The sequence below is a fragment of the Pogona vitticeps genome, chromosome 1 (genome assembly GCF_051106095.1).
Source record: "Pogona vitticeps strain Pit_001003342236 chromosome 1, PviZW2.1, whole genome shotgun sequence".
Classification (NCBI taxonomy): domain Eukaryota; kingdom Metazoa; phylum Chordata; class Lepidosauria; order Squamata; family Agamidae; genus Pogona; species Pogona vitticeps.
Genome location: NC_135783.1, coordinates 123371753 through 123391230, shown reverse-complemented (window position 1 = coordinate 123391230; position 19478 = coordinate 123371753). Strand labels below are relative to the sequence as shown.

General features: G+C 41.2%; 1 protein-coding gene across 6 annotated transcripts in view; it reads right to left on the bottom strand.

Moving 5' to 3' along the window:
• HMGCLL1 (3-hydroxy-3-methylglutaryl-CoA lyase like 1) overlaps positions 1-19478 on the bottom strand; it is a 90301-nt gene that overhangs the window by 35783 nt on the left and 35040 nt on the right. For all 6 annotated transcript variants that reach the window (XM_020781799.3, XM_078386414.1, XM_073000374.2 and 3 more), the window contains exons 5-7: positions 18765-18913; positions 5372-5435; positions 2652-2840 (exon numbers count right to left, since the gene is read on the bottom strand). In XM_020781799.3, coding sequence (XP_020637458.3) covers positions 2652-2840; positions 5372-5435; positions 18765-18913 — 402 coding nt within the window. The remainder of the gene's footprint in view (positions 1-2651; positions 2841-5371; positions 5436-18764; positions 18914-19478) is intronic.

Below are 19478 nucleotides of genomic sequence, written 5' to 3'. Positions count from 1 at the left end.
TTCCTTCACATGCAATTTGGGCTCCGGCCCTAAATATAATGACTAGGGAGTAGGTCCTTTAAAAAAATAGTAGGACTTTTCACATAGACCATAATTAATTGACAGATGTAGTAATGGCAACGAGATTAGAGGGCTTTTAAAGAAATTGCTGTCAAGTGACATCACATGACCTCCAACTGACAGCAACCCTAAAAGGGTTTTTGTGGTATGTGAGATAATCAAGGAGTGGTTTTTCATTGGCACTCCCAGTAATCTTCCAGGGCCAAGCTGGATTTGAACCCAAGTCACCTGAATCTGGTCCAACATTCTATCCACTGCACCAAGCTGGACCTCTAAAAAGACACTAGAGTAGGGACATTTATAGAGGAGGAGAAGGCTATCAGTTACTGCCAGCCAAGGAGGCTCAGTTAATCCTCTACGTTGAGAAACAGTCCAGCTATGAATGGCAGCTGCTGGAAGCAAACCAATGAAAGTGTGGTGCTTATGTACCACCCCCATAGGGCTTAAAGCACTCTTTGGGAGGTTTACAGTTTAATTATGCAGGTTAGGCAATGCTCCCCCCCCCCGCCAGCTGGGTACTCAGTTCACTGACATGGAAGGCTGTGTCCATCTGTAGCTGGATAACTGAGCCCACTGGAACCAAACTCAGGTGGTGAGCAGAGACCTGACTGTCATACTGCAGTTTAACCACAGCACCACGACGCTCTTGCTAAACTAAATCAGAATGACCTTAAAACTGGTAAGATGTTTAATTCATTCCAATCCAGATATATACAATGGGCAGGGGTAGGCAACCCATGGCCCTTCCAAATGTTGTTGGACTGCATTTCCCAATGGTAAAGGATGCTGGGAGTTGCAGTCCACATTCTGCCTACTACTCTTCTTCTCCCCAGCTGCTGAATGCAACAGTGGAATGTGGCTTGTTTTTGGCATGGGGCTAAATCCCAATGACACTCAACAAGATGAGATCAACTGAATCCATGGGTTTTACAACACCTGGATTTAGACCATAGGTCTGCAGTGTATACAACAGGAAGTGAATTAGTACATTTGTTACATGGAAAGTCATTTCTCAATTGCTCTTCACAAAAGCTTATGGGTTTATTTTTGGTTTTAGAGACAGTCATCAGACACACAGAGATAGCAATGCCTTGCCTGCACTTCTGTTCTGATCCAGAGCGGCAGTGCAGTGGAGGGCAACCGATGCACCCAAAACTCTACACGCCGGTCCCCTCGCAGTCTTTATGGTTGCCTATTGATGACCTGCACAACAGCGAGAGCCAAGCTCTCCTGAGCTGCTGCTAACTTGAAGAACAAGTGAGATCCCAGCTGAGCAGCTTCCCCTCTCTCATCTCAGTTACGGCCACCAATCAAGGGGCTCATTCTGGACCTTAACGAGTGTCTGCTTCGTGGCACACTTCTTACATTCTTAGTCTTGCACACCACTTGGTGGAAAGGCAAGACTGGAAGTATTTAGGGTTTATACTGAACTTATATCCAGAAGAACTGGTTCTGGTTCACAACCATGTGTTGCAGAATGCTATTCCAGATCCACTGTGAAAGAAGAACATGTGCCTACTGGTTCACTTGTCATCCATCAAACTGATCTGATGCCAGAACTGTGCGCCTTGCAGGAAACACAGGTATACAGACCATGTAGCATCCTCAGTTTATATATGGACAAGTACCAGAGCTTGAATACGTAGGTAGGTAGGTAGGTAGGTAGGTAGGTAGGTAGGTAGGTAGGTAGGTAGGTAGGTAGGTAGGTAGGTAGGTAGGTAGGTAGGTAGGTAGGTAGGTAGGTAGGTATTTGGACTACAACCGATAGTTATGCTGGTTGGAAGATTCTGAGGGTTGCAGTCCAGAAAAGGAAATTTTCTGCATGCTGGCTGGTACACAACCTAACACACTACAGCACAGCAGATATTTCAGTGTAGTTACACTCATAGGCAGCTACTGATTGTGATGGCGGGGGAGCACCTCACTGTCATGGTCCACAAGACAGTCCCAGCTAAACCCATAATTGTCTAGGTAACCTTTGAAAAGAAGCTGATCGTATAGAAAGGGCAGTAAAGTAGCTCCATATGAACATGTGAAGTTGCCTTCCATGGAGTCTCACTGTTGGGACATCATAGTATGTCCTATTGCGATTGGTAGTGCCTGCCCAGGATCAAAGTCAAAACAGCATCCCATCACCTTCTCCTAATCTCTTTCAATGGAAATAACTAGAACTTGAACTGAGACCACACACAGCCTATGTCGTGCCACAGGGCAATGGACTTTCCATTGACAGCATATCTCTAGCATTGAAACACCCACATCAAAGGCATCACATGTGCTCCTGGAATAATACAAACCATCTCTCAGTTCTTGAGAAGCTGTTACCCCAGCTAAAATGCAGAGTTTGTGAAAGTTACTTTGTGGCACACAGCTGCAGATGCCAGTACCCACCTTGGCTGGGAGATTCATCATCATCATCTGCACAGCTGGAATACTCGAGTTTTGTTAAAGATGCATCAAGTGATTCAGACACCTGAAGAGCTTAGGATACATCTGGAGTACAGTATTTGTTTTCTCTGCTTTCCTCATGTTAATGAGCATGACAATGAACAACACTGAGGTTCCTAAGACCTTTTTCAGAGGAAAATTACCTGCATCGCTGTAAGGATATTGGCTAAAGCTTGGCCGTAAGTGTCATGACAATGCACTGCAACAGCAGAAACTGGGATTTCCATCATAACCGATTCCAGCATTCTTCTCATACTTCCTGGTGTCCCTACACCGATGGTGTCTCCCAGAGAGACTTCGTAGCATCCCATACTGTATAGCCTCTTTGAGACCTGGTTAGAAAGGGAAAGGACAGCATCAAATGTAAGTACAAGAAGCAAAACTTGAAAGGAAATAAATGAAATAGTGAAAATAGGAAATAATCTAAACTTATGTCTGAAATCCTGTTGCGAGCATGCATGAACACCCCTGAAAATTGTAGTGGGGACTCTTTTATTTTAGACAAGTAGGAACGAACTGAAAGATACAATTGTTCTTACACTAAGCAGCAGGATTTCTGCCCATATATTTAAAATTCCATAAGGGTAGTTGATGAAGAACTGTGCTGATGAAAAAAAATTCTGAGGAATAGGAAAAACTAACCCTAAAAATCCATTCATCTATCTTTACTGATTCAGATGCAGCTTCTGTATTCCTTATCCTTTGCATCATTTATAATACATCTAAACTTTCTCATCTGAGGGTGTTTTTTTAAGGCTTGACTCCTTTGCAAGGGAACTGTGTCCCTTCCCAGTTTTTAAGGTTTCCAGGCTAAGTTTTCTGGTTAAACACTAAGTTGTAGGGCCAGGTGTTTTCATTTGGCTAAATAAATTAATAGTGAAATGGACTCCTGCCCTGGCATGACTTTACCTGCTTCATAGTTCCATTAAAGTCAAAGTGGTTTTCCTTTGCATATGGGTTAGATCACCTATTCTCTTTTTTATGGGCAGTGGTTAAAAACTGAAAAGCAATAGGTATAAAAATTGAAACATGTCCTTCAGGATGTAATACAGTAGTCCGTTTTGGCAAATTCTTCAAGAAGCACACAGCTATTCACCATGGAAGGCAAGTGCATATATTACTGGTCTAGATTTCCCAATAGCCATAATGGCTGGAAAATGATGGGAGCTGAAGCCCCATAGATCTAGAAGGCACCAGGTTGGGAAAGGACAGAAAAGCATTACCTAATGCTATATAATGGTCTTTCCCTCCAGCTATTCCTCAAATGCAAATGGAAGGTACCAAATAACCGAAAAAGGTACCAAAAGGAAAATTTGCAGCAAAGAAAAATTTTCCATGTATATTCAATGTATATTCTTCCTGGTTTTCCTATTGTGCTTTAAGCCTATTGGAAAGTACAGTCGTTCTACTGCAATATGTTCTAGTGTGCTGACTAGTCACAAAATAGCTGCAAATGAAGTAAAACACAGAACTGACGCACAAAACAATGGGCCTTTTTTGCTGTTGGCTGCTGGAGCCACTGTGGACGAGTGTAATAAAGGTTAACTGAGTGCAAAGCTACTTGTCCCTCGTGCCTTGGAATTTTCTTATTATGTGTTTAATCCAAAGAACAGGTGATAAAAGACAGAAGAAAGGTTAAGTTGTATTGTTTGTAGTCTGTTAAAAAGAGAGAGAGATTATTATTTACCCAATTAAATTTCAAGCATGTGGGCTAGGAGAAGAGATTATAAATATTTTTGTGACTCTGTGGAAGGGGTTTGTTCATTACTTTCTAAGGCCCACTAGGACAAAATTCCAAAACACTGCTATGGAGGAAGGCATATAATGAAAAAAAATATGAAGGGATATTTTTTTTAAAGAGTTGCATTCCTAGTGAAATGTTGAAAGGGACCAAGGGGAAAAGCTCAGTGGAAGCGTCTCCTTGAGGACTTCTGGAGACCAGACTCCAAGATGTTATTGCAATAGGAAATCTGGGAACAACAGAGGAAAACCTGCCATCATCAATGTATTGAAAGAGAAGTCACATACGTTTTTACATGAAAACCAACTGACTCATAAAGCTGCTATCCTTAATAAATATAAGTAGCAAGCCATATATCTGCTCTGGACAAGGTACTAGGACAAACACTATGTAAACAGATCAAGCCAGGAGATGGAAGGCTTTTGAGAAATAAAATTGCAGGAATAGAAACAATCCCTCATGCCATAAATGCAATAACAGAGAAGGTGCAGGTCTTGGATTTCGGGTTTGTTGCAAGGAGTTGCTTATTATTATTTTCTTCCAAAAGAAATATCTATTGTCCTCATTACTAACCACCTCTGTTCAACTGCCTCCTTGCTTCACACATCGAAGGGATGGTTTACAAAATGTCCACAGGGTTGTGAAAAACCCCTGGAGCGTGTTCTGCCTACACTTGTACCAGGGGAGATGAAAAACTCAGAGTAATTATCTCTGCCCTTTGATTGTGATTTACATATTTAAATGATCATTTGATGTTAACTTCAGATAATAAACATATGAATTTACCCTGAAGGACAGTATATGCATCTAGAGTTCAAGAAGAAAGAGACTGTATGTTTTGTTCTGATATGAACAACTGATGCTTCTTCACAGATTACAACTGACTGCTGAAGGCATTTGCCTGTTACATGATGATCAAGGTGTGTTTTTTTAAAATAAATGAGCAAATACCACAAACATACTCTTGAGTTTCCAGTGGTTTCTTTTCAGAGGGAAATGAATCCTGTACTACAATGGCTATCCATGTAACATCCAAGGACTTGGGGAAAATATGGAGAAAAAGAGAAATTTAAAAAGCAGACATTTCTTGAGTTTAGGTTTTTATTTTAAACATAGTCTTACTTCTGCAACTTTAGCTGGTGAAATATTTCCTTCATAAGGGCATCCCAATGCACAAGACACATACCTAAACAAACAAACAAACAAAAAAACAGAAATATTGGTCAAGTATATACAGACACAGACACACGCCAACTCACAGCCAGAAATACTTTTGTTACACTGGATGAAGAACAGGGAAACAAGCATTGGGTAGAATCAAGCATCAGCTAACTATCACAAATGAGTAGTAGCCTGACATTTTGAATCCAAAGATATGCACTTAAAAGAAACCACCGGTGCCTTCTGTGGAATGCATTGTTAAATACATCCAATTAGATTTCTAGCTTGATCTCTAATCTCCAGTTCGAAACACTTGTATCACCAAAGTACTTACAAAGCTGACATGAGATTAATTTAAAGAATACTAAAGCTCAAGTTGCTTTTGGAATAGATATGCCAAAGAACTTGAACTGGCCTCCAAAGTACACGAAGGTTTTCAACAGCATGATTCTACGCAGCTGGTTCCCCCAAATCACACGATGGACAGAAAAATTCTACAGAATTGCAACAACATATAAAGGGTAACTACATTTTATATGAATCTATGGCAATCACTGCTACATAACCATGATTACTTTTGCAGCAAACTGAAAATAACAGAGTTCCAGATGGAGGGAAGGGGGTTCAATATATCTGCCTTTTCCTTTCAGTTTATTCTATCTCACAGGATTTTGGTTAAGAATGAAATGAGGAAAATTTTATGTCCACCCTCTAAATTCCTTCAACAAAGGTTTGGGTATGAAAATAAACAGTAAATTTCAAAACCTTGCTTTTATTACACATTTTTCTTCTCTGGTATTTCCTACCTCCATGAGGTGACTCTTAAAAATCAAAGTGTCTTAACCTTGGTTGTTGTGGGTTTTCTCGGGCTCTTTGGCCGTGTTCTGAAGGCTGTTCTTCCTAACGTTTCACCAGTCTCTGTGGCCGGTATCTTCAGAGGACAACACTCATCTTAACCTTATTAAAATTGTGATCCTATTAAAATATATTTTCTACCCATTGCTCTCAATAGTCTCTCTTCTAAACTAAAAGATAGAGTTTTTAAATCTTTTATTAGTTCTTCAAACACATTCTTGTTAGGAGGCTTTTGTGCTTTACAAGGGAAGTAGATATATATATTTTAAAAGAATAAATACATACAAGCCAACTGAATCTTGGAAACTACACTTCAAGACACAGAACACACTCTAACAACAAAAATGCCTGTCCTTACAGTGTGTCTTCTTGTAGTGTAGTTTAGTACAATAGAAAGCCGGAGACTTCCAGAAAAACATCTACTTCTGCTTCATTGATTATGCAAAAGCCTTTGACTGTGTGGACCACAGCAAACTATGGCAAGTCCTTAAAGAAATGGGCGTGCCTGACCACCTTATCCATCTCCTGAGAAACCTATATGTGGGACAGGAAGTAACAGTTAGAACTGGATATGGAACAACTGATTGGTTAAAAATTGGGAAAGGAGTACGACAAGGCTGTATATTGTCCCCCGGCTTATTTAATTTATATGCACAATACATCATGCGGAAGGCTGGACTGGAGGAATCCCAAACCGGAATTAAGATTGCCGGAAAAAATATCAACAACCTCCGATATGCAGATGATACCACTCTGACAGAAAGTGAGGAGGAACTAAAGAACCTTGTAATGAGGGTGAAAGAGGAGAGTGCAAAAAACGGTCTGAAACTCAACATCAAAAAAACTAAGATCATGGCCACTGGCCCCATCACATCTTGGCAAATAGAAGAGGAAGATATGGAGGCAGTGACAGATTTTACTTTCTTGGGCTCCATAAGATGCCTGCTTCTTGGGAGGAAAGCGATGACAAACCTTGACAGCATCTTAAAAAGCAGAGATATCACCTTGCCAACAAAAGCCCGAACAGTCAGAGCTATGGTTTTTCCTGTAGTGATGTATGGAAGTGAGAGCTGGACCATAAAGAAAGCTGACCACCGAAGAATGGATGCTTTTGAATTGTGGTGCTGGAGGAGGCTCTTCAGAGTCCCCTGGACTGCAAGGAGAACAAACCTATCAATTCTAAAGTAAATCAACCCTGAGTGTTCACTGGAAGGACAGATCCTGAAGCTGAGGTTCCAATACTTCGGCCATCTCATGAGAAGAGAAGACTCCCTGGAAAAGACCCTGATGTTGGGAAAGTGTGAAGGCAAGAGGAGAAGGGGACGACAGAGGATGAGATGGTTGGACAGTGTCACCAAAGCAACCAACATGAATCTGACCCAACTCCGGGAGGCAGTGGAAGATAGGAGGGCCTGGTGTGCTCTGGTCCATGGGGTCACGAAGAGTCGGACACGACTAAGCGATGACGAAACCATCATTTTATGTTTAAGACTAGGAAACATCAAGGCAGAATTTACAAAATTACAAAAATATGTACCTTATACTTGCTCCTTAAAGGCTGTTGTGCACATTGTCACTTAGGCAATAAACAGTGCAAGTTATATGAAAACATACAAGGCAAAGTAGGCCCCTCAAAAGAACAAACCTCTATTATTATTCCGTTGGCTCCCTGAGACTGGTTATTTATTTATTTATTTATTTATTTATTTATTTATTTATTTATTTATTTATTTATTCATTCATTCATTCATTCATTCATTCATTCATTCATTCATTCATTTAATACCCTGCCTATCTGGTCACTGCAACCACTTAAGGCCAGGTCCACTGGTTCTAGGGCAGCCAAGCAGAGAAAAGTCAAAGCACCCAACAACTTTTTACCTTGAATATTGTCCCTGTGCTTCCTGTTTTAAAATGAATAGTTTTCTGTTTACCAAATTGTTCCATTCAAGTTTATTCTAAAGGAACTCTTGGGGAAAGTGACCATGTTGTATCCGAGTTCTTGATTTCAAGTGAAACAAAAGCAGAGTGTAGCCACGCATATATGCTGGATTTTTAAAAAGCCAATTTTAATTAACTCAGAACAATGATAAGTAACATCCTTAACAAGAAAAGAAGTTCAACGGGGAGTTTCTTAAAAAGGAAATTCTGAAGACACAATTACAAATAATTCCAACAAGAAAAAAAAAAGGTAGAAGACACACACAAAACATGTGGATTCACAAAAAGCTCAGAGAGGATCAGAAAATAAAAAGGACACATATAGGAAGTTACAGGAAGCCAGATTTAGGCTGAATATCAAAAAAACCTTTGTAACTGTTAGAGCAGTATGTCGATGGAAGCAAGAAAAAATGTTGTAACTGTCAGAGCAGTATGTTGATGGAACCAAGAAAAAACTTGGTGACTGTTAGAGCAGTATGTCGATGAAACCAATTACCTCAGGAGACAGTGAGCACTCCAGTACTGAAGCCATTCGAAAGAAACTAGGACAGCCATCTGACCTGTCAGATCTTGCTTGATTTGCATTCCTGCATTGAACGAGGGGTTGGACTCACTGGCTTTATAGGCCCCTTCCAAATCCACTATGCTATGATTATATGATTCTATGAAAAGGGAGAACAAGGACCTTAAAGTTGCCCATCAACAGTTAGCAGCTACGCAGCACACTAAGCAATCACAAAAGGAACCCGGTCATAGTCTTTCCCATTCTGGGGAGAGATAAGCACTGCATTTCTGTTTAAATTAATTATTTTTAAAGTTGCGTCTGTTTATTAAAATGCACATGTGAAAAGTGCATGCAAATCCGTGTCCCAAGGCATTCCACCTCTTCAAGCCTGGTGCTAGCTTTGGCTAGGAAAAGAGATTAGCAACGCAAGTGACGCTAAAATATCATCCCACTCCCTTTGGCAAATCAGTACGATCAAGCCCTTCCTGTCCTCCTCCAGTTTCAAGGTGTCTGCAACCTAAACGTGGGCATTACTAGCCATATAAGAAGGCCTTTTCATTCTGATGTACTGAAGGACTGGTAGGAATTCTTGGGCTCTTAAAACACTTTGCACTTAAGCTCCCATATGCACCGGCTCACATGGCCAATGGGTAAGAGATTCTGGGAACTGTTGTCCCCAAAACCTACAAGCTGGACATCTTCCCAGTTCTATCCCAAAGGGAAGGAAGATAAAATTGCTGCTCATCTTCATTCAAATGGAAGAACAAAACGCATGAGTGTACAACTCAGGCTGTGTGTGTGTTTAGTCGTTTAGTCGTGTCCGACTCTTCGTGACCTCATGGACCAGAGCACGCCAGGCCCTCCTGCCTTTCACTGCCTCCCGGAGTTGTGTCAGGTTCATGTTGGTTGCTTCGCAGACACTGTCCAGCCATCTCATCCTCTGTCATCCCCTTCTCCTCTTGCCATCACACTTTCCCAACATCAAAGTCTTTTCCAAGGAGTTTTCTATTCTCATGAGATGGCCAAAGTACTGGAGCCTCAGCTTCAGGATCTGTCCTTCCAGTGAGCACTCAGGGTTGATTTCCTTTAGAACTGATAGGTTTGTTTTCCTTGCAGTCCAGGGGATTCTCAAGAGCCTCCTCCAGCACCACAATTCAAAGGCATCAATTCTTCGGCAGTCTGCTTTCTTTATGGTCCAGCTCTCACTTCCATACATCACGACAGGAAAAACCATAGCTTTGACTATTCGGACTTTTGTTGGCAAGGTGATGTCTCTGCTTTTCAAGATGCTGTCAATATTTGTCATCGCTTTCCTCCCAAGAAGAAGGCGTCTTTTAATTTCAGGGCTGCTGTCTCCATCTGCAGTGATCATGGAGCCCAGGAAGATAAAATTTGACACTGCCTCCATATCTTCCCCTTCTATTTCCCAGGAGGTGATGGGACCAGTGGCCATAATCTTAGTTTTTTTGATGTTGAGTTTCAGACCGTTTTTTGCACTCCCCTCTTTGACTCTCATTACAAGGTTCTTTAATTCCTCCTCACTTTCTGCCATCAGAGTGGTATCATCTGCATATCGGAGGTTGTTGATATTTCTTCCGGCAATCTTAATTCTGGCTTGGGTTTCTTCCAGTCCAGCCTTCCGCATGATGTATTCTGCATATAAGTTAAATAAGCTGGGGGACCATATACAGCCTTGTCGTACTCCTTTCCCAATTTTGAACCACTCAGTTGTTCCATGACTAGTTCTAACTGTTGCTTCCTGTCCCACATATAGGTTTCTCAGGAGACAGATAAGGTGGTCAGGCACTCCCATTTCTTTAAGAACTTGCCATAGTTTGCTGTGGTCCACACAGTCAAAGGCTTTCGCATAGTCAATGAAGCAGAAGTAGATATTTTTCTGGAACTCTCTGGCATTCTCCATAATCCAGCGCAAGTTAGCAATTTGGTCTCGAGTTCCTCTGCCTCTTCGGAATCCAGCTTGTACTTCTGGGAGTTCTCGGTCCACATACTGCTGAAGCCTACCTTGCAGGATTTTGAGCATAACCTTGCTAGCGTGCGAAATGAGTGCAATTGTACGGTAGTTGGAGCATTCTTTGGCACTGCCTTTCTTTGGGATTGGGATGTAGACTGATCTTTTCCAATCCTCTGGCCACTGTTGAGTTTTCCAAACTTGCTGGCATATTGAATGTAGCACCTTAACAGCATCATCTTTCAAGATTTTAAATAGTTCAACTGGAATGCCATCACCTCCACTGGCCTTGTTGTTAGCCAGGCTTTCTAAGGCCCACTTGACTTCGCTCTCCAGGATGTCTGGCTCAAAGTCAGCAACTACATTGCCTGGGTTGTCCGGGATATCCAAATCTTTCTGATATAATTCCTCTGTATATTCTTGCCACCTCTTCTTGACGTCTTCTGCTTCTGTTAGGTCCCTCCCATTTTTGTCTTTTATCATGTTCATCTTTGCGCAAAATGTTCCTCTAATATCTCCAATTTTCCTGAACAGATCTCTGGTCTTTCCTTTTCTGTTATCTTCCTCTATTTCTTTGCATTGTTCATTTAAGAAGGCCCTCTTGTCTCTCCTTGCTATTCTTTGGAAGTCTGCATTCAAGTTTCTGTAACTTTCCCTATCTCCCTTGCATTTTGCTTCCCTTCTCCTCTCTGCTATTTCTAAGGCCTCGTTGGACAGCCACTTTGCTTTCTTGCATTTCCTTTTCTTTGGGATGGTTTTCGTTGCTGCCTCCTGGACAATGTTACGAGCCTCTATCCAAAGTTCTTCAGGCACTCTGTCCACCAAATCGAGTTCCTTAAATCTGTTCTTTACTTCCACTGTGGATTCATAAGGGATTTGGTTTAGATTATACCTGAGTGGCCCAGTGGTTTTTCCTACTCTCTTCAGTCTAAGCTTGAATTTTGCTATGAGAAGCTGATGATCAGAGCCGCAGTCAGCTCCAGGTCTTGTTTTTGCTGACTGTATAAAGCTTCTCCATCTTTGGCTGCAGAGAATATAATCAATCTGATTTCGATATTGCTCATCTGGTGATTTCCATGTATAGAGTCGCCTCTTGTGTTGTTGGAAAAGCGTGTTTGTGATGACCAGCTTATTCTCTTGACAAAACTCAATTAGCCTTTGTCCTGCTTCGTTCTGAACTCCAAGGCCAAACTTCCCTGTTGTTCCTTTTATCTCTTGGCTCCCTACTTTAGCATTCCAGTCCCCTAGAATGAGAAGAACATCTTTCTTTGGTGTCAGTTCTAGAAGGTGTTGTAAATCTTCATAGAATTGTTCAGTTTCAGTCTCCTCAGCAATGCTGGTTGGTGCATAAACTTGGATTATTGTGATGTTGAATGGTCTGCCTTGGATTCGTATTGACATCATTCTATCCTTTTTGAGATTGTATCCCATTACAGCTTTTCCCACTCTTTTGTTGACTATGAAGGCTACTCCATTCCTTCTACGGGATTCTTGCCCACAGTAGTAGATATGATAATCATCTGAGCTGAATTCGCCCATTCCTGTCCATTTTAGTTCACTGATGCCCAGGATGTCGATGTTTATTCTTGCCATCTCCTGTTTGACCACCTCCAGCTTCCCAAGCTTCATAGATCTTATATTCCAGGTTCCTATGCAGTATTTTTCTTTACAGCATTGGACTTTCCTTTCACTTCCAGGCACGTCCACAGCTGAGCGTCCTTTCGGCTTTGGCCCAACCACTTCATTAGCTCTGGAGCTACTTGTACTTGTCCTCCACTCTTCCTCAGTAGCATGTTGGACGCCTTCCGACCTGAGGGGCCCATCTTCCAGTGTCATATCTTTTAGCCTTTTGTTTCTGATCATGGGGCGTTCTTGGCAAAGATACTGGAGTGGCTTACCATTTTCTACTCCAGGTGGATTGCGTTTAGTCGGAACTCTCCACTATGTCCTGTCCGTCTTGGGTGTCCCTGCACGGCATAGCCCATAGCTTCTCTGAGTTACTCAAGCCCCTTCACCACGACAAGGCAGCAATCCATGAAGGAGACAACTCAGGCTAATGGGACTGAAAATGAGCCTCCCTTGTGGGCATGACGCCAACCTTGCAAGGAGAAAACACACGGAGGATGCAAGCCACATACAGAGTTGCTGTGGAATTTATCACAATCTGCTCTCAGCGGAAATAAAATCAATCCAAGCAGAAACGCCGCCATGCACAGAAGTCAGCCTCTTGCAGGGAACTGTCTGAGATGGTTACAAAGCCATATATACACACACAGCTGCTCACACAGCTGAATGCAGACACTCCCCTGAGAACCTAGTCATAGACACAGATGCTGCTGTTTCCTGTTTATTATTACATTGTATGTTTGCATATAATTTACACTGTTCGCTGCATAACTATTTGATTTCATTGGAAGCTCATGTTAGAATAACAGACATCTATCCCAAGGCAAATTCTTAATACTGATATTTCTTTAGAGACTACCATATGTTACAAAACAGCCAAATGTTTAGTGCTAGAATGATGGAGGGAGACGGGGTGGGAGGGAGATAATGAACTAATTTATAAAAGGATAGAATATTCTTGCAATCTCAGCTGATCAGAATTAAAATAAATGTTTCTGGATTGTTAATCCATTTCAAAATGATCCTTGCTAAAGCACTATATTTAGCACATTTAGATGTTAAATAAAAAATATTTTAAACCTCCCTATATAGACAGTATGAAAATGTTTAAAACAAATACTTTTCATGCAGCAATATATAATATGCTAAATTTGATGCTGTGGATATACTGTGAGAAGACTAGACTCACTAGGAAAGACAATAGTGCTAGGAAAAACTGAAGGCGGTAGGAAAACAGGAAAAGGGATGATTTAATAAGAGAAGCTTGCTACAATGACTGGAACCTGCAAAAGGTAATTTTTGGGATGCCACTCCAAGAATCCCCAAGCCAATATGGCTACTGTAGTCCAATTACAACCCAAAATAATATTTTCTTCTAAGCTCTGGTAAGAATATCATAAAGGAGCAGAGTCTGAAGACAATGCCACCTTCACAGTGCTAGCCTCAGGTTCCATATACTCACGAATCACTGCCATCAATAGAACCGCTCTCCATGAATTTCTCTATTCTCTTAATCTATCTGAAATGACTGACCTCATGGCAGGGGACCTCACAGCATATATGAAGCTTGACGGGAAATGATACCTCTTTGGTTTATCCTGAATCTACTGCTAATCAGTAGTACTGCTAATCCATACAGTGGGGTCTTGACTTGAGAACTTAATCCGTATTGGAAGGCGGTTCTCAAGTCAAAAAGTCTGTAGGTCAAGTCTCCATTGACCTACAGTGCATTGAAAACCGATTAATCCCGTAACAGGCCGTTTTTGTTCCATTTTGGTTTTTTTCTGGTCTGTAAGTCAATTCTCAGGCTGCAAGTCAAACCTAAATTTTGCGGCCAGAGAAGTCTGTAACTCAAAAAGTCTGTAAGTCAAGCCATCTGTAAGTCAAGGGTCCACTGTATTACTATGGAGTTTGCCTCAAAGACAAGATGACAGAATGAACTTTATGAGATGAATAAATAGTAATGGTATTATGACCACATCCAACTTTCCTATTTCTTTCTTTTTTAAAATAAGCATTTAAAATCTCTCAGTAAATACTTAAGTATGTTGTACTGTGTTAGGCTTTCAGTGTGACAGCTGGCAATATAAATATTCCAGATGATGGGTCTGTAAGTGTAGGACCAGCTGTGGCAACATGACAACAAAGTGAAGCTTAAAATCTCACTGAAGCTTTCAAGTACATTTTTCATTACAGCAACCTATTACTCTTGCTTACTACATAAACTCTAGATTGCCAGGGAAAACAGAAAATAAAACTTGAAACCTCTAAAATTATTTCTGAAAGCCAATTTCTAACATGGTTCCCACCGGGCCATTCCACAGCAATAGGCATGTCATCAGGCCGTTTTAATTGCAGCTTAAAGTGGCAAGCTGTTTTCTCGTTCTTAACCCTCCAACTCCAGAATTTTAAAAATGGTACTGAGTGAGCTATGATGTATTTCCTGATACCAATGAGAACTTCCCTGTATTGTAAGTTAGCATTAGGGTGAGTTATGAGGGCAGCTTATAGGCCAAGAAACTGGAGCTCACCTCAGAATTTCACAAGGAGGTATGCTCCTCCTTGGACTCCAGGCTGCATGGGGATAAGATTGTGGTTAGGGCTAAGTGCTGCTGGAGTTCAGGTTTCATGTGGACATCTTGTATTTCCTCTTTCTTGGCCTCTTTTGTGTGAGCCCAACCTACCATTTCCTTTGATATCTCAGATAGTAATAGGTGTCCTCTGATGACTACCAATGAATGTCAGGCAATCTATAAAAATCATTCATTACAGTCTTAAAAGTGCTGTCCCCCTGAGCTAAAAGCTCCCAACTACTATATCTGCACTGTATAATCCAGCCTAGCTTTCGATCAAGACATACTCAAAAATTTAAAACATCACTGAACTAGCAGCTAGTCAGGACTGGATTTTGGGATGATGACAACAGCACTGCCTGAACGTTTCCTCTCTCCTTCATCCTGCCATGAATAAGGCCTATAAGCAGGTATTGGGGGGGTCACTTTTTGTTGGTGAAAAACGCAAAACATGAACCTCTCTCCCATTTCAGTTCAGCTGAGTGCAAATGTTTATTCCACATTACCCAAGTAACTGTGACAACATTTATGTGTGAAACCAGTAGTCATTATTTCATATTCACATCTGTTTGCTGTGCATACTAAAGGAACATAAAGAGCAAATTGCCTTATCAGTCTTGTAAGCTCTTGTTTTGCACCCAAAGGAAACTGATTTTGATTAATCTAATCAAAATGTCTAGTACCTATTGCATCAAATGTGTGTTTATAATTTGTTTCTACAATGTTCCATATTTTGAAAAGAAATTCTGGCACAGTCTGATGGAGAAAATAGAATTATTGCATGCAAACTAACACAGGTTTCACAGCCTAACGGAACTATGTCTTGCCACTAACCTATCAGCAAAGTGCCCCATGAGATCCTGATTAGCAAGCTAACTAGGTGTGAGCTGGGTAGATCAAGTGTCAGGTGGACACACAGTCAGCTACAGAATCGTACTCAGAGGGTGATGATTAATGGGCCCTTCTCTAACTGGGAGGAGGTCACAAGTGGGGTGCCCCAAGGCTCAGTCGTGGGCCTGGTGCTCTTCAATATTTTTATTAATGACATGGAAGAGGGAGTTCAGGGAATGCTTGTCAAATCTGCAGATGATACTAAATTGGGTGGAATAGCTAATACCCTAGAAGACAGAAACAGAATTCAAAATGACCTTGATAGGATGGAGTATTGGGCCAAAAGGAACAGAATGGAATTCAAGAGGGATAAGTGCAAAGTACTGCACCTCAGAAAAAGAAACCAATTGCACAGTTACAAGATGGGGGAATACCTCGCTCAGCAAAACTACGAGCGAGAAGGATCTTGGAATTGTCATAGATCACAAGCTAAACATGAGCCAACAGTGTGATGTGGCTACAAAAAAGGCAAATGCTATTTTAGGCTGCATTAATAGAAGTATCATTTCCAAATCCTGCGAGGTACATGTCCCCCTCTATTAGGCACTGGTTAGGCCTCACCTTGCATATTGTGTCCAGTTCTGGACACTGCACTTCATGAAGGATGCCGACAAACTGGAACAAGTTCAGAGGAGGGCAACAAGGAGGATCAGGGGGCTGGAAACCAAGCCTTATGAGGAAAGGCTGAAAGAACTGGGCATGTTTAGCCTTGAGAAAAGAAGGCTGAGGAGTGATATGATAGTACTTTTCAAATATTTGAAAGGCTGTCATACAGAGGAGGGGCAATATCTGTTCTCGATCTTCCCAGAGTGCGGGACACGCAATAATGGGCTCAAGCTAAAGGAAGCCAGATTTCGGTTGAATATCAGGAAAAACATCCTAACCGTTAGAGCTGTATGACAGCGGAACCACTTACTTCAGGAGTTGGTGAGTGCTCCAACACTGGAGGCATTCAAGAAAAACACAGATACAGTGCCGTATTTTTCGCTCCATAAGACACACTTCCCCCCCCCCCAAAAAGGGTGGGGGGAAGTGTGTGCATCTTATGGAGCGAATACTGGCTTCCCACCGCCACCATCGCCACCACGCTGCTCTTCCAAGGCAGGGAGCGCTTCCAAATGATGAGCTGGCTGGGGCAGAGTTTTTTTTTTTAATTCTAATTTATTTTAAAGAAAACAAGTACCGGTACCGTATTTTTCGCTCCATATGCCCCCCCGCCAGTCTTTTTTTACCCTCCCAACCTACCCGGCGATCGAGACAAATCTTCTTTGGCTTCCCATCGCCACCACGCCGCCCTTCTCCTCCCCTTCCGGGGCAGGGAGGGCTTCCAGATGATGAGCCGGCTGGGGCGGAGTTTTATTTTTTAAAATTATTATTATTATTTAATTGGGTGTGTCTTATTATCAGATGCGTCTTATAGAGTGAAAAATATGGTAATCACCTGGCAGATATGCTTTGATTGTATTCCTGCATTGAGCAAGGACTTGATGGCCTTGTAGGCCCCTTCCAACTTCACTTTTCGATGATTCTATGATTCTAAGCACTTTTTCTTAGGCTTAAGGCAAGCCCCCATTTCTTCTTCCTGTTTCTTTGCTTCTGTTGTTTCGTTTGCTCTCTCTTCCTCTCTGAATTTAGAGCAGAGCATATATGTAACCATGTGCTCCTGACCTCTGATCATGCAGCCAGCATGGTGGCTTTCAGCCCTCCAGCATGGTTAAGACTGCAGTTTCTTTCTTTGTTCCTTTGACTGTAACTGATATTCCACAACAATAAGTAAAGATTTTTTTTCTACTTAAGCTACTTGTAGAGTGATTTTTATACACAAAGGGCTAGTCACTGTGAGAGCAAAAGGAGCTGAGTGGAAGCTGGCTATTCTCCTTTGCCTTTCTTCTATGCTATAGCAGGTTTATGCTCTGTTAACTAAAAGGAATTTAACAAAACATTCCTCCAACATAATCTTCTCAACAAGAAGTTCAAGGTAAATAATAATTGCTACAAAAAGCTGCAACGAACAGCCATTCTCTTTTTAAAAGTCCCATTATTCTTTTTTCCCTTCAACTTGTACATCCATTTCTGTTTAAAAAAAAGGGGGGGTTGAATTAAATCTTTCACCTACTTACTCTATTCAGTTTCCCCTGATAATAATTTGCTACTGAATTTACTATCATCTGCTATTGTATGCATGGCCCATAAATGCAAAGAAGACTCCTCATACTGTCATAGAAGACTCACAGGTACCTCTATACCTTTACTATGAGACCAAGTACATAGGATTAGGTCTGAGAAGAAACAAAAAGAAAGGGAGAAAAGGATTGCTTCAAAATTGCCCCCAAAATACCAATGGGATTCAAATAAACATCACATTAAATGGTTGGCTGCTAGCCATGAAACACAAGGATCCACCTGAATGTACGTATGCCTGAGATCTGTGCATCAGATGTGTGTGTGTGTGTGTGTGTGTGTGTCAGATGTGTGTGTGTGTCAGATGTGTGTGTGTGTGTGTGTGTGTGTGTGTGTGTGTGTGTGTGTGTGTAAAAATAAGAAAAAAAACTATCTTATATAGCATGGTGCTGTTATGTCCTAATTTTTTACATATGACCTACCGGTAGGAGTCATTTGGGGATCGTGCTGTATACCTGCTGGGTGGATTTAATAGTTAAAGGACTGGTTTTGAAATGACACTGTTGGAACATGATGACATAAAATGGGTTAAATGACCACTTTGGTGCTAGGAATCCTGTATGATGCCTAGTGATTCATGCTGAATTGTAATTATCAGCTCCAAATGTACATACTGGAAGTAAGCTACACTGAAGATAGTGAGACTTGCTTTTGAGTAAACATGCACAGAACGGCACTGTAAATCAGTAACCCTTTTATGGGTCAAATACATGACACAATCCATTTCTATTGCTCTTTTTAAAAGCCCTCACCATATGAAATTATAGCTTCCTTTAGCAGACGGCCATTATCGATAAAACGTATTATTATTACCCTCGTACTGGAATGCCCATGCTTCTTGCGGACTTAACAACATCCTCAAATCGTTCCATGCTTTCTTCTATTGAGCAATTAATATTTATTTTGCTGAAAGACTCAGATGCTGCACCAAAGACTGACACTTCCGTTGCTCCAGCAGCGATCTGAAATAAAACAAGATTTGAAACAAAAGAAAAGGAAAACTGATTTTTTTCCCCTTCTTCATTTTAGGTATAAAATAACTTTACATTTTTCTTCTGCATAACTGTCTGTCATCTGGAGTAACTGAAACCAAAGGATGGCCAACTTAATCCTAAATACGAAGGAGAGGAAAAAGCCTCAGGATGTTGAGAAAAGTCATTTTCTTTATTTATTAAAGTTTATTACACTTTAAAAACTGCCTCACACATTTTGGCCCAAACAATCTGTGGTGATGTTTGTGGACAATAATTTAGTAATGCATAATGAAGGTCTCTTTCAGTCTGGTTTCCAGCTCCAATAATGTACTGATTCTGGACCCTGGAACTGAACTGAAAGAGATCCCCATTAGGCATTGTTAAGTATTACCCCTGAAGAAATCCTGTAGGTACAAAAAATAGTTGGCAGACCTATCCTACGTACATGAGTTGTAACAAGGTGGTAGTGAGATCTTTCTCTATAGGCATGTATTTTCTGTATCTTTTGGCCTGCTGAGTCAACAGCAGCTGGGGAAAGAGATCATATGAATGC